Genomic DNA, 13,752 nt, shown 5'->3' with positions numbered 1-13,752 from the left:
ACCCGAAAGGTAGTGTTTTATAGTGACGTTAACTATTTCTGAATCTGCTCTATAAAGGGCAAAACAAACGTGAAGGCACAACGATAGATAGTCACCTCGGTTACCGTGGCTCCCGAAGCTCAAGAGCAGTGAGGTAAAAGAAGGCAATTCTGTGTTGACAAAACATTGTAATTTCTTGTTTGCTCCGTTGATTTAAATGCATTTAGCAGCTTTTTTGGTCATAATTCTCCCGGCCACAAACTAACGCTAACTTGGCCAAAAGGCATTTTTCTGACGAAGCTAACTGTCCGAATATCCAGCGCATGAAAACCTGTAACGTTACCTGGTTTTTGGAGTAATGAATATGGACAACAAAACTGCGGAGATGGGCTAAAATATCAGTGGAAAACTCAAACAGCGTATCATTTATGCCTAGCACTTGATGTGTGTATTGCAGCATCGTCGCATAGCAACAGCGTTCTTCTTCTTCTTTTGTGTTTTTGGGGGTAGCTGGAACGCCGCGTGAAGCTCAGTACCGCCCCCTCCTGCTTAGGAGAATGGACAAAGGACATTTTACTTTTCAACCGTGTTTGACGAATAACAATTAACAACTACAATTACATCAATTAATCCCGAATTTTCACTGATTTGTCTCCCGAACATTCATTCTAAATAGGTCTGATGGACCTGGGTCTGGTTGAGACAGAACAATACCAAAGTAACTCTTAACACAGGTATGTCTCATGGAGAAAGAAAGCATGTATTCCCGAATCAGGTGACACACAATCAGACAAACACATAATGACTGCAACCATTCTGTGTCAACACACACATTTATTGAAGTGATGCCATAAACAGGCAAAACATCATCTTGAAGATTTTATTATTAAACAGTTTCTGGAAAATACAGGTTTACACAGACTGTGATTAGAAAATAATAGTACAACTACCAGTATTTGGTAACCAAAAGGACATGGACATTTAAAAAAAAGCAGAATCCCCCCCCCCCCCCCCCCGGCGCCAACCACACCGGATGCTCAAAAGAAGTCAGCAACTATGATAGACCAGAGAGACAAATTCATACTTGTGCAATAGGCACACATGCACATTCACACTATCACTGTCAGGTCATATAAACTGGCAAGTGCAAATTGATTCTAGCACATGTATAAATTGAGTTGAGTAAGTAGAATCTGCTCGTGAAATCCCTTTCAGATTCAACTAACTTAACATTGAATGGGAGCCATGTAATACAAACAGCACAGCGTTTCTTCTCCCAAGTTCTTACATTGGGGCAAACAAAATGTGTCTAAAAAGTAATTATTAAACAATAATAAGGATGGACTCTAGCAAAAACAACACAGGTTATGTGGACTAGTTAAATGGACTATCCCCAGGTGCTAGTCCCATTTTACCCCTCCCGAATGTCATCTCTTTCTCCACTTGATACAAAAATAAAACTGTGCTTCCCCAAAAACCCACCCTGGACACTCTCCTGTGCCTATAAAACTATCTAGGATCAGATAATACTCCCCATTGACACCTTCAGGCAGGGACTACGCTGTTCCTTCACCTTACCATACCCTTCCCTGGACGAGACTTGGACCAAGTCATCATTTGAGAGGCATTCAAGTGCAGTTATGTGATTGACAGAGTTTGTATAACACAATGGAACCATCTGCACCGTCCACCTCAAAGCGCAAAAACACATCAATCTTGTACAATATTCAGACTAAAGAATTCCTTACAGACAACTGAACGATTGGTAATCGACCCAGCTCTGTCCATGGATGGCATTCCCAAAAGCATTGTAGCGCTACAGATTATAGTGTGCAGGGAACATTTTGAGTCAATGCAAATGGGCAAACTCATGTTTAAAAATAAGCAAACACTACCTTTAACCTTTCCATAAGCACCACTGTCAACTATATTGATTCTGAGTTACAAAGAATTAATAAGACCCAAATAATAAAAGTCTATTGTTTAAATTGACCTGAAGGAACATGACAGGTAACACTAGCTAAGGACTTGAAATTTAGAATTTGCAATTTGGAATCAATATAGGACAGTGAACAATACAGACCAATGTATGATAGAAGGATAATGCTTGTTAGTCAATGGGATTTTCTTTTTGAGCATATACCTCCAAATGATTTTAAATGGGTAAACCTGTGTTGCTGTATTATGGTGGGATCAATCTCACCCCTGATGTTTTCCTCTTTATTCTGTAGTTGGATAATGACTATCATAGCACTTGTATGCTTTTGGGAGACCAGGCCTTACCCGCTACAAACCCCGAGCTGGTCAACTGGTCAGTCACAGGGTTCAGTCTTTCGTTGGTTCTATCTCTTGCCCCTTTTATTACCAGCAGGGGGTTTCTTGAGCTGGAGAAGGGGCACTGCTGTGCCAAAGCCTGCAGCAGGTTGGTTAGACACACCAAAGGTCAGGCCAGCCGAGGGGTTGATGCCAGGGTTACTGAAGTTAAAGCCTGAGCTGCTGCTGCTACCAAAACCTAGAAAAGCCAGAGTCGGGATACAGAAGGACAAAAAAGAAAAAACAGGAAAAATATAAGACATGTTAGAGAAAACAAAAGTAATGGAGCAAATTAAGGATAAAAATACAGGATTGATTCCAGCATTTGCTGAGTTGTGAACAGATTTTGTCCACCTGGTGTCAAACCCCATATCCTAAAATGTGTTCTGGCCAAACTGCCAGCACACATGCGTAAAAGCCCACTTACAGCAGAGAGGAAACCAGACAAACTTGCTATACAGTATATTGCTTTGAAGATCAGAATAGCTTGTCCAAGTGCATCTGATGAACTATGCTCAGAGAAATGTCACAATTCAGGAAGTACTCAGACTACTGATTTTTCTAGTTGCTGTCATTTTTAGGATCCGGATGTGAAGGGGGTATATACAGTATGTCTGTACCTGCACTCAGACTGCCTCCTGTGGGCTTACTGGTGGAGGAGAAGGCAAAAGAAGACCCCCCAGTCCCCACCCCACCAAATCCTGGCCCACCACCAAAACCTGTGGGAGAGAGTGACATGGAAGTCAGTTGGGGCTAAGCACACAGCCTACACTAGGAATGAATACAAGGAGCAGTGCCTCAGGAGTACACACAGGCAGGCATTAGCAAACATATATTCAACCTAACCTAATCGACAGATCACTACGCACAGCTTAACTTCTGACTGGAGAACAAAACAGGACTCATGGTACACTGCATGGCAAGGCAAAGGCCAAAGGGAGAAAAATGACATGAGGAAGATTTTACCAAACACACCAACTACAAGAGAACACGCCAACTTGGTGTGCGTTCAGACCACTTGCTCCCACACTGCCAAGTTACTTTTAAATGGCTGTTGTGGCCAAGTGGATTTGTCAGTTGACATCCAAATGCGTTTTAGCAACACACAGAACATTATTTTAGTGTAACAGACTAGTGAATTTGGCCAAATTTCTCTTCACTAAGGACAAAAATCCTCCACGTCACAAGTAAAAGCACAGTGACCTGGGGCAAGTGGTTGCTCAGTTATCTTGTGGTATGAACGCACTTGACCTCTTGCGCAAGGAAGAGCAGAAAAAAAACTGCTAAGCTTTAAGACACATACACACTGCCTACCACTACTTTCATAGAAGAGAACAAAGACCTTCAACAAAAGGCTGCTTGGCATTAAAAGCTAGGAGGCATTAGGGAAATGGTAGATTGTGTAAGGGAAGGACAAAACAAAAGGGAATATCAACTTTAAAAAAAGGCAGAGGTAATACCTCCAAGGGTAGAAGAGCCCAAGCTAGTGCCCACTGCCGAGGCAAAGGGGTTTCCGAACCCTGCCCCCAAGGGTGCCTGGGTCCCTAAGGCACAGAGAGAGAGCATATGCTTTACTCCTCTGAATGTGTGTGTGTGACTATGTTCCTCACCTCCTTTGACAAAAAAAGCTGGTAAGAACATTCACCATGACAAGGACACATTATGTATTTTATGACTTGCATAAACTTGAATTTCAACAATATGAAATTAGAAAATATGTTCATATATCAAGATTAAAATACAACATATAAAGGTTTTCAATACTGTGTTTAAATGCGTCTGCAATAGATGGTACAAGAGTAATGGAACATAGTGGTTGTGTTTGTAGGGACATCAAAAAGATTGCAGCAGCTAAGTAACTACACTGTATAACCCTCACATGGTGCTTTAGAAATAATACTACAGTATAAGAATCAGCAAATGCACCATGCCTTTACAACTGCAGTGCACGAATATATGTACTTCATAAATCTTAACATTCCAGCTAATCAGCAGTACAGTTATTGTTGCTGACAAACTGTGGAAAAAGTGCTGCTAGTTCTTTCACTCAGAAACTTGTCTTTTTTTCCTCTATGCATTTTTTTCTTTTATGTATTCAAATTTTGCAAGGCTTCCAATTAGTCTGCATTGTTAAAACAACTTCAGTCAAAAAGAAACAAGGACAAACGTTTGTTTGTTTAAAAATTGATTTATTGTCAATTTAATATGCAATTCCACTTACATAAAACACAAACAAACAGTTTAGAACAGAATTGATTGTTAATTGCTAACTGCTACTGCATTTGACAAGTTTCCAAATTTTCAAGATTTGGGAGTGAATGAACTAGCACACGCCAAAAAGAAATGCATCACACAATTGAATATAGCTTAAAAGGCACACCATATTATATATTAAATATACTGTATCAACAGGCATTGGTTATATAAGTTTAAACACATTCATCTACAAGTAAAAGCACTCGAGATTTAGATAAGAAATGTGAATTTGGCATCTATGGCTGCCTCTCAGTGTAAACTGGTCAAAATAAAGGAAACTCAGTGATATGTTAACAGTTTGCCTGTGGAAGTCAATGTGTTCAAGTGTCGGGCCATTCTTTCAACAGGAATTGAATGACCTTCGTGGTTTGTGTGTGAACACTTTTCACCAGTGTATTCTTAGACATAATAACAGCCAAATTCTTGGTGGTTAATGGTTGTTTTTTTGTTTTGTTTTTTAAATACAGGAGCTGCACCGTGGATACATCTGCACGTGCTTACAGGCCACAAATGCTTTTCTTTGTTGGATCACTGACTTAGCTGAGGTGACTGCTTAACATATTGTAAGAGATTCTTCAGTCTAGTTTTCAGATAAACATTAGCAAATGTGTAGCTTGTCAGAGATCACAAAGACCCCCCCAAAACACAACCTGCAACAGTCGTACCTCCTGAAAGCCACATATAATAGAAAAACCACTACAAAAAAGGCATAATGTAAGCATATGAGACAAAACGGTCAAAGGAAATGATGGCGAGACTAAGAACATTCAAAACAGTCTGTAACAGCCAACCACTCAAAAGACCTCACTCTGATTTTCTGGATTTTTGACTAATCGGGCCCTTTTAGAGAAATGCTGCGCTGAAGCTCAACATCACACAAAAAAGTAAGATACCGTTTACGCTATTCAGAATCATTGAGTTTTAGAATAACTCAACTTGAGTTGAGCACTGTAGGCAAATTTTGGTGGTAATACTAACCATTTAAAAACAAACAAACAAAAAAAGAAAATCACATTTTAATTCCTTCATGTGTATAAAAAAAAATGGGATCACTCCTGCTGTTGTTATGGCAATCAGGAAAATACAGCAGTCAGCATTTGCATACATATTACTGACAGATATTGAGAAGATACCTAAGATACAGGAATAAGGTGGTTAAATATCCACTATCACCTTCAAGGTCCAAACAGCTTTGACAGACTAATAATTATTACATAATCTAATAGCCATTGTGTCAAGTGCGACTGTAGACATGTGGAAGACAATATGTTCAGTGTAAGCTAAACTACACAAAAGTAAAAAATCTGAACAACTTGGGCTAAAGCTAAAAGACGTTCAGCTCGGTCCAAAACTGTATCTCAATCCTACAAAATGTTTAGAGTTGTTTAACAGAGGACTGGAATGTCCAAAGCAGCAGTGTGTCTCTTAACACGCAGCGGCACCCGTCGAGAAAGAATCAATTAGGTTGGGTTCACTGAGCACCACTGTAACTAGCAGCAATATACAGATAAGTGCTGGAGACTGAAATGAAAACCAGTTTATATCACAACATATTAAACTACTTTTTTTTGTCCTCACTCTTCTGAGTGCCAAAAATGCTAAGCTCTCACCAGTATCTACACCAAGTCTCCTTTCATGATAAAATGGTGGGAAATAAAAGCCCACACAGACAAACAATCTCATCACACTGATCTGTCTGCTTCATTTGGCACCAATGTATCTTACTGGTAACTGAAGGACCAGTGTGAGCAGCATCTGAGCGACCAAACAATTTGGACCCAGGGAAGTCAAACCAATATGAGAAAGTAGATTTCCTACACAATCAAGAAACTTGTCTCAGCAAAGGTCCATACAAAGTACCACCACCTTGAATAAATACCTGAAATTACAACTTGTGAACAGCACAACATCTTCCTTCAACTGAACTTCATGTGAAATGATCTAGCCCTGTTACGCTGACAGTAGCCCTTAGGTGAAATAGCTTAAATCAAGTAACAGTGGTATGGCCTCATACAACCAAACCAACCAAAAACATTTTAGTATTGAACAGTGAGATAATGCAGACTATATTTGTCACAGGGCTATTCTACAAGGTTATCAGCCTCGCTTCCACTTCAAGACCAAGTAAGTGCAGTAATAGAAAGACAATTTCTTCATTTAAATTTACAGTTCAGGTAATTCAATAGATCCTATTTTCAGTCCTGAGTCTTTTGGCACCTTTCACCTTATGTCCATTGAGGCACAAATCTGAACAAGCTATTGGTCTACACAACCAACCACCGCACTGACAAGTATATGGGTCAAACAAGAGTCTGAAGTAAGCGCCACCAAGCTGCATGGTTAGTGTTGTATGTGCTGTGATACTGGCCTCCCTCCATTACACCATTCCATTTATGGACTAAGTAAGACACAAAAAAAATAATAGAAATAAATAGGTAAATAAATACTGAAGAGACTAAGACATCCACTTGTGATTAGGCTTAGTCTATGAAATGACTGAGTCTAGAGAATAAACACTATTTGGCAATAGGGATGGGAATTTTGCTAAACATTATCACTGACATTAAAAAAAAGCAATCAAGTAACCAAGTGCCAAACTCTGGGGTTAACAGACTTGCAAAGCTATGAGCTAGAAATAAGTTACAGCACAATGCAGCCTTTTAGACAGCTAGCATACCCAGAGCACGCAGGGATACAATAAACAAATGATCTGAAATTGATTTGGCTTTTTTGAAATAAAAAATGGAAAGCAACGCGAAAACAAATCTTCAGCAGGCACCAAGGTAGTTTGCACTTCTACCACACAAGTGGATCTTTTCTACAGTGGCAGGAGGGCTGTTTGTGAAGGGCTTTTTTCCTGCTAGGCGATCAAAGGTATGTGAATGTTCAAATATTATTACACTGAAAAAGTAAGCCACATTCTTTGTCTGGGTAACAATTTGTGGTTATCAGATCTGAAAACAGTCTGAGCAGATTGTAGAATGTTTTTTTGTGAAAAGGAAGCAGCAGAAAATGGCTAATGAAACCAGACTTAAGCTGAAGTTTCTATGTGAGAATTGTTTAACCATACTGCCTCTGCAAGCCAATCCAATTAAAATATTGCTTTCAAACTTTTGAATGGAGTCTTTACTACACTTTATGTACATTTACAAGAAAAAAAACAGTAGAAACATGCTAATACATAGTAGCTTAGTTTGTTCATTGTTTGTTCATCACCTGATAGGCCAGTAAAATGGCCTCCTAACCAAAGCCTACAAAAAAGGCTGAAAATGGGTTTAACACCTCAGAGATGTGGCACAACCATAATGTACACTACTCTTAAAATACTTATTTCAGTTGTATGATGTTTAATAAAAGGGAATTGTGTGTGCCATTGAGTGCTGAGGGGACTGAAACAATATGACCTGCTCGACTGTGTTTTATAACATTTGTGTATAGGGCTTATTTGAATATTTTTGGGATACACCCATCACAAAGGCCTAGAAATGTTAATTACACCTATCTGATTATACTGGATATTAATACTGTGTTGAATAATCTTTCTATAGTTTTGTTTTTAACTGGCAGAAGATTGAAATAATATGTGGTATGATAGTTAACACTGAATGAATATATCTTACATTCTTTGATTAATAAATAGGACTGGCTTAAATACAAATTAATGTTAAGCCTTTAGTTTAATCATGGTAGAGTATGGTTTCTTAAAAAGGTGGTCTAAACTGGGCCTACTATTGATAAGACCCTGAACAAGAGAAGCTGCATTCTGTTCTTAATAATCCTTCCAGTCCTGTATTTTCATTTAAGTAAGCTGATGCCATTTGGTGGCTGAAGAGAGTAGGAGCTACATTATAATAAAATGATACCTTGTACACCAACTGATCACCCAGACACAATTAAAAAGAAAATCAACAAATCCTGACGAATGGTTCAGAGAATAGGTTTGCTAAGTATATCTAAATCACACAGCAAGTGTCTAACGCTTCTAACCCCATTACATAACAACCTTCATTGAGTTGGCTCATTTCAAGCATCCATTGAATAAAACATAGTTCTAACTCAAATGGGATTTAAAAGCTCCAATTATAACTTCAAGATTCAAGTGAGTAAAATTGAGAAAGCGCTCTCCTGTTATATAACTTCTCGTATGATGTCAGCCTCATACACCTGCTCTAACATCCTATTAGAGAGGGTACAGAGAGAAGTTAGGTGAAGTAGGTTTTTATGTCCTTGGTTTTACAGAGAGTGTTTGTATGACATTCTCAAGTGTACAGGCTTGGCACCAACACTGCCAGATTTCCCATCGGAGCCATCTATAAAATGTCCTCACTCTGGTGTCGTAAGGCGCATTAGATAAATGTGTCTAACCCTTGAACTGAGAGTCAGAGACAAGATGGTAAGGCAGCACAAAGGTTTCCTGTCGGAGCTCATCTCGCCCTTTCCCTCACTTTCTTTAGCCATTCTTTCACTACAGAAAGTACAGACAATAGTTTGGCACCAGCTAAGGCTTTTTTCTGTTTGTAATTATCTCACCTATGTCTCCTTTTGACCTGTCCACTCCCACAATTGCCTCATTCTAAGATGCACTTATCCTGTCCTCTCCCAAACTTATTACATTTGTCTCTCCTCGCCCTCCTTTATTTAAAAAAAAGGTGAGAGGAGTAGAACTTTCTAGAACTTGTAGGAAGTCAGACCTGGAGTTGGCTGCTGTTGCTGGGTCAACGTGGCTGCCATGGCAACCGCTGCAGCATTGGGAACACTGGAAAATGGGGCAGGCCCAGTCGTGACTCGCGCTGCACTCTGCCACTTCCTGTTAGATGCCCGTTTGGACTCAAATACATCCGTGGAGTCTTCCAGAAAGGCCCGGCGGTAGGAAAGGTACTGGTGCTTTAAGATCTACGATATCAGACATAAACAAAGGGAGAGACAAAAATGAACATCTTATCACACAGCCATAGACATTATTAAACACAATTTCAAACGATACCAAGTTGATGACAATATTTAATAAGAAACATACTGATAATAGCATAACTGACCTTGACATTCTCATGGACAGACTGGAGCTGGGCAGCCTGCGCAACAAATGTCTGGTACAACTTCTGCATGGCCATGGTCAGGTCTGGAGACAAAAACATACAAAATATCATCATCTGTGTGCACATTTGTGGCTAGTTAATGAAAAGATGAAGTGGGAAGAAAGAGCAATAGAGCAATGTTATATTTAGATGTTGATCAGTGTTTAACTTGGTTCTAAACAGATCTGTAGTTTGCCGTTTGTCATTGTGAGTCACCACTTGCACATTACAGTCATCAGGTTTTACGTTGACGTAAAATATATTGATAAATAACAAGAGGCATTTTAGTTGTGATCAAAGTCAGACAAACGTCCTCTTACCCTGAGGAGTGATGTGGGAGCCACTGCTCTGCGTTGTGAGGTGGTTCTCGAGCTCTTCTATCTGCTGCCGGTACTGTTGCAACTGCACCTCAAACTGCTCTATCAGGCTACGGAAATAACTAAACAGAAAAATTACACATATTTTCATCTTTGTCGAATCCATGAAATGATAAAAGCTGATATATAGAAAACAACTGAGAGACTAGTGGGGAGGGGCATATTGGCTTAACAGGCCAAGAAGCTGGCACCACTAATAAGATTACTAACCGTTGTCTCATGGGACTCAAATGAAAATTTCACCAAATTTAACAAAAGTTTAAAAGAGATAACTAAAGCTACCTGATTGCACTTCTGCACACCCCACTTTGATTTGCTTCAGGACTATTATCTGGTAGTGTACTTACTCTGACGGAGCAGTGTTCTCATGCTGAAGTCCAGGGGGAGTCTTTTGTGTACGTAGTGCTATGTCAGCATTTTTCAGCTCCTAAAGACGAAAGGAAAGAGGAAAGTCAAAAGACAGATTTTCTTATTGTACATGTTCAGGATGCCATCTCTTTCTCTGAGATCATTTTCAGTTCATGGTGTGACTGAAACAGACACTGTTAACAACCTAGACAATCAAGTTCCTCTCATTTCAAGTCCTTTTTTTTTTTTTTTTTTTTACACTTAGGCTTGTTTATGCTGATGTACTGTTTTTACCTGCGCCGTCTCCAGCTTTAGCTTGTCGATGGCCAGAGCCTGGCGTTGCAGACCACTGGCACTGACAGAGAGAAGCTGTTTGAGGCTCTTGATGTCATCTTGGACTTTAGAAATGGCCTTAGATGACATCCTGCTGATGTCCTCCTGAACTTGTTTCTGGTCTTTCACAAATTTTCTATTTAAAAAAAAGTAGGAAGAGAGACCATTGGTAATTACTCAGACAACACAAAACGTTTTCGGTGCACTTGTACCAAGTATTTATATTTTAATTAAACATGAATTATGGATTTTACATGATAATTTGCCAGCACCTGATTAAACCCCTGGAGACACCAAATTTTGTTTGGAGTACATTTCCACACTCCACCTAATATGGGTAAGTCATAGCTGTACGATTCTATGATCCTTCTAGCTATGTTTACAACACACAGCACAAATAAGCCACGACTCCTTTGGAACAATAACACTACTGATAACACAGGTTAATATTTCCATCTTTAAACAAATATGACTACCGTGCCAAGCAATGTGCCCAGGGTTGTGACCTAACAGTCCCTGGATCAAATCCTGTGACAATATATACAAATACAACAACACTTACTGGAAATTCTCGACATCCTGACAAATGACTGGGGGCAGGTTCTCATCCTTTAAAGCTTTACTGTCCCTGAGGGAGAGAAAGAGAGTGTTTCACATCGTTACAATAAACTGAACAGTCCTTACTGATTAGATATACATTAAATGGATAGGAAGCCACCGAATGCCTCTCAGTAAACAGTAAGCACTTATGTACAGTTTAGCATGAACAGCTCTGGACAGGTGTTCTAGCATCTCAACTTAGTAAAGAACCATGTGCATATTGGCCAGCAGGACTTACTGTGCATTGGCTCCAGATGATGCGTCGCTCTTACTCTCAGAAGAAGTGCTGAAGTCGACTCCACCCAGGCCAATACTGGGGGCAGGGGCCGCTGATGCTGCTGTGGAGGCAGCTAACAAAGAACCCAATGTTAACCCGCCTCCTCCTCCAAGAGTGGTCTGACCCAAACCTGCAACACAAAGTAAACATATAGGTTATTATAACACCATGCAGTGTGCTACTTCTAAATAAACAAACTCTGGCTATCTGTTTGCATCTCACCTGTAGGCACAGTGCTGGAGAAGAGACTACCGCCCAGTGACGGGCCTGCTGAGGCGGCTGTGGTGGTTGTCGTGCCACCAAGGCCAAGGGAGAAGCCCATAGCTAAAGGCTGCTGTGGAGCTGTGGATGTCAGGACAGAGCCAAATGTTAAACCTGCCCCTGCAGGGGCTGATGAGGAGGTGGTAGCGGTGGTGGTGAGGGAGAAGGGTGTTGCTGAGGCGGTGGGCTTGTTGAAGGCCAAGCTGAAGCCGGTGGACACAGCTGTAGCGGCTGGGGCACCTGAGAGGAAGTATATAGAAATCAAGGTTATAACCTGTTTTCATTGAGTTTCCAAAGTGTTAGTTCAAAAATATCCGAGAAATACAAACATACCTAATGTAAGGCCTGCAGTGGGTGCAGCAGCGTCTAAAAGAGAACATCACAACATAAGACAAGGTGTATGATTTCTGGCAGACATGTTAATTACACAGGAATGTATTTCTCCGCTTGCCACTGGGTTTGTTTTTGTATCTGTGTGACATTATTACTTGAGGCAGGTGTGTTGAAAGAGAATCCTCCAGTAGGTTTCTGACCAAAGAGACTGCCTCCTAGGCCGAGAGACGTGGTGGTGCTGGTGGTGGAGGCAGGGGTTGCGGCTGCTGTACCCAGAGCAGTCCCGATAGAGAAACCACCAGTATTGGCCACAGGTGCACTAAAGAGGCAAAAGGCAGTAAGTTCAGTCAGACAATTACACAATTCTTCCATGACACCAGAGTCGAGGAGCAAACTAAGAAGCATCAGTCATTGTCACAGTAATGCAAAACTGTTCTACAACTACTCGACAGAAAGACGTCAATATCAATAGGATATGCCTTCCTACTCTTTACCTTACACATCTTATTAGTTACATATACCCCAAAGACGACAGATTATCAGTTACACTTTGTGGATCAAAGTGAAAGCTGCGATAAGAATAATGTCACGTGGAAGTTGCCACAAGAACACAACAAACAGAACATAAGCCCTCTTGTTAAATTGCTAACGTTACACCACGCAACGATTCCCATTTAAGTGTACTTCACAAATGTATGTACCTTTGACGATAACGTACAGACACTCGGGTAATGTTATACAGCCATGGAATCTTTGTTAAGTTTTCACGTCAGGTTAACTCGGGCTATGCTAACATTAGCCAAGTCGGATATTTGAAATATGTCATTACCTGGTAACGGCCCCAAATGTGAATCCCCCACCAGTGTTGGCGGAACCAAGAGTCCCCGATCCAAAGTTAAAGCCAGACATTTTCTCTTAGGACGTACACATTAACACCAATTGGATATTTGGACCTTAACTACTCACGAAGACACTTAGCGAACAACCGAGCATCACGGCTAGCACGCTAGTTAGCTTTGAAGGATGCCCGCGTGAGGGCCAAATCCGCGGTCTTGTCTTTACTCACAACATACTTGGACAAATAATGTCGCCTTTCCCAAATATATCCGGAACTATGCAACGGCCACTCGTTATGTTTTCGCACCCTATTGTTTTGTTTTTAGATTTTTAAAGCTGCCAAATATCACAGGGTGAATTCTCGCATGGTGTCACTTTTCCTATTCCCCGCCTGGTAATTCCCTAATGCTGTTGCATTTTGGGTAATCTTTTTTTAACTACGTTTCCCGTCGTCCCTATCGCTGTTTTTGTGTCGCGTGATGCCTCATGCATGCGCATGGCACCAACGTTGGTTCTTGCGGACGTTTCCAAAATTCGTCCATTAACGACAACAAGACCACAAATTGAGTCCGGCCTTACTTTCAAAATAAAATACGCCAGCCTTCTAAACTATAAGGCACGTGCATGGTTCAGGCAACACTGCACAATGCTGTTTCACTCACAGACTATTTTTCTTCGTAAGTTTTTACCTCTTGTCATCTTTGGCATTATAGCCATAACTGCTTCATTTTATTTGTGAATAATTCCTATTTTCTATTCTATT

General features: G+C 40.5%; 1 protein-coding gene across 2 annotated transcripts; it reads right to left on the bottom strand.

Annotated features, from left to right (window-relative positions):
- Positions 1–2,034: 2,034 nt before the first annotated feature.
- Positions 2,035–13,360, bottom strand: nup58 (nucleoporin 58). 2 transcript variants are annotated; one of them, XM_070928109.1, is made up of 14 exons: positions 12,982–13,360; positions 12,308–12,471; positions 12,153–12,185; positions 11,781–12,059; positions 11,520–11,688; positions 11,244–11,309; positions 10,643–10,817; positions 10,348–10,427; positions 9,944–10,062; positions 9,585–9,667; positions 9,240–9,441; positions 3,753–3,836; positions 2,913–3,011; positions 2,035–2,491 (listed from the first exon to the last, which is right to left on the bottom strand). In XM_070928109.1, the coding sequence occupies exons 1-14, from the start codon at positions 13,059–13,061 to the stop codon at positions 2,322–2,324; spliced, it is 1,803 nt and encodes a 600-aa protein (XP_070784210.1). In that variant the 5' UTR covers positions 13,062–13,360; the 3' UTR covers positions 2,035–2,321. The 2 variants fall into 2 exon arrangements, with proteins under 2 accessions (XP_070784210.1, XP_070784211.1); XM_070928110.1 differs by lacking the exons at positions 2,913–3,011; positions 3,753–3,836.
- Positions 13,361–13,752: the final 392 nt, after the last annotated feature.

The sequence above is a fragment of the Enoplosus armatus genome, chromosome 21 (assembly GCF_043641665.1).
Source record: "Enoplosus armatus isolate fEnoArm2 chromosome 21, fEnoArm2.hap1, whole genome shotgun sequence".
Taxonomy (NCBI): domain Eukaryota; kingdom Metazoa; phylum Chordata; class Actinopteri; order Centrarchiformes; family Enoplosidae; genus Enoplosus; species Enoplosus armatus.
The sequence above is the reverse complement of the archived record's forward strand: the minus strand, read 5'-3'. Positions and strand labels throughout refer to the sequence as shown.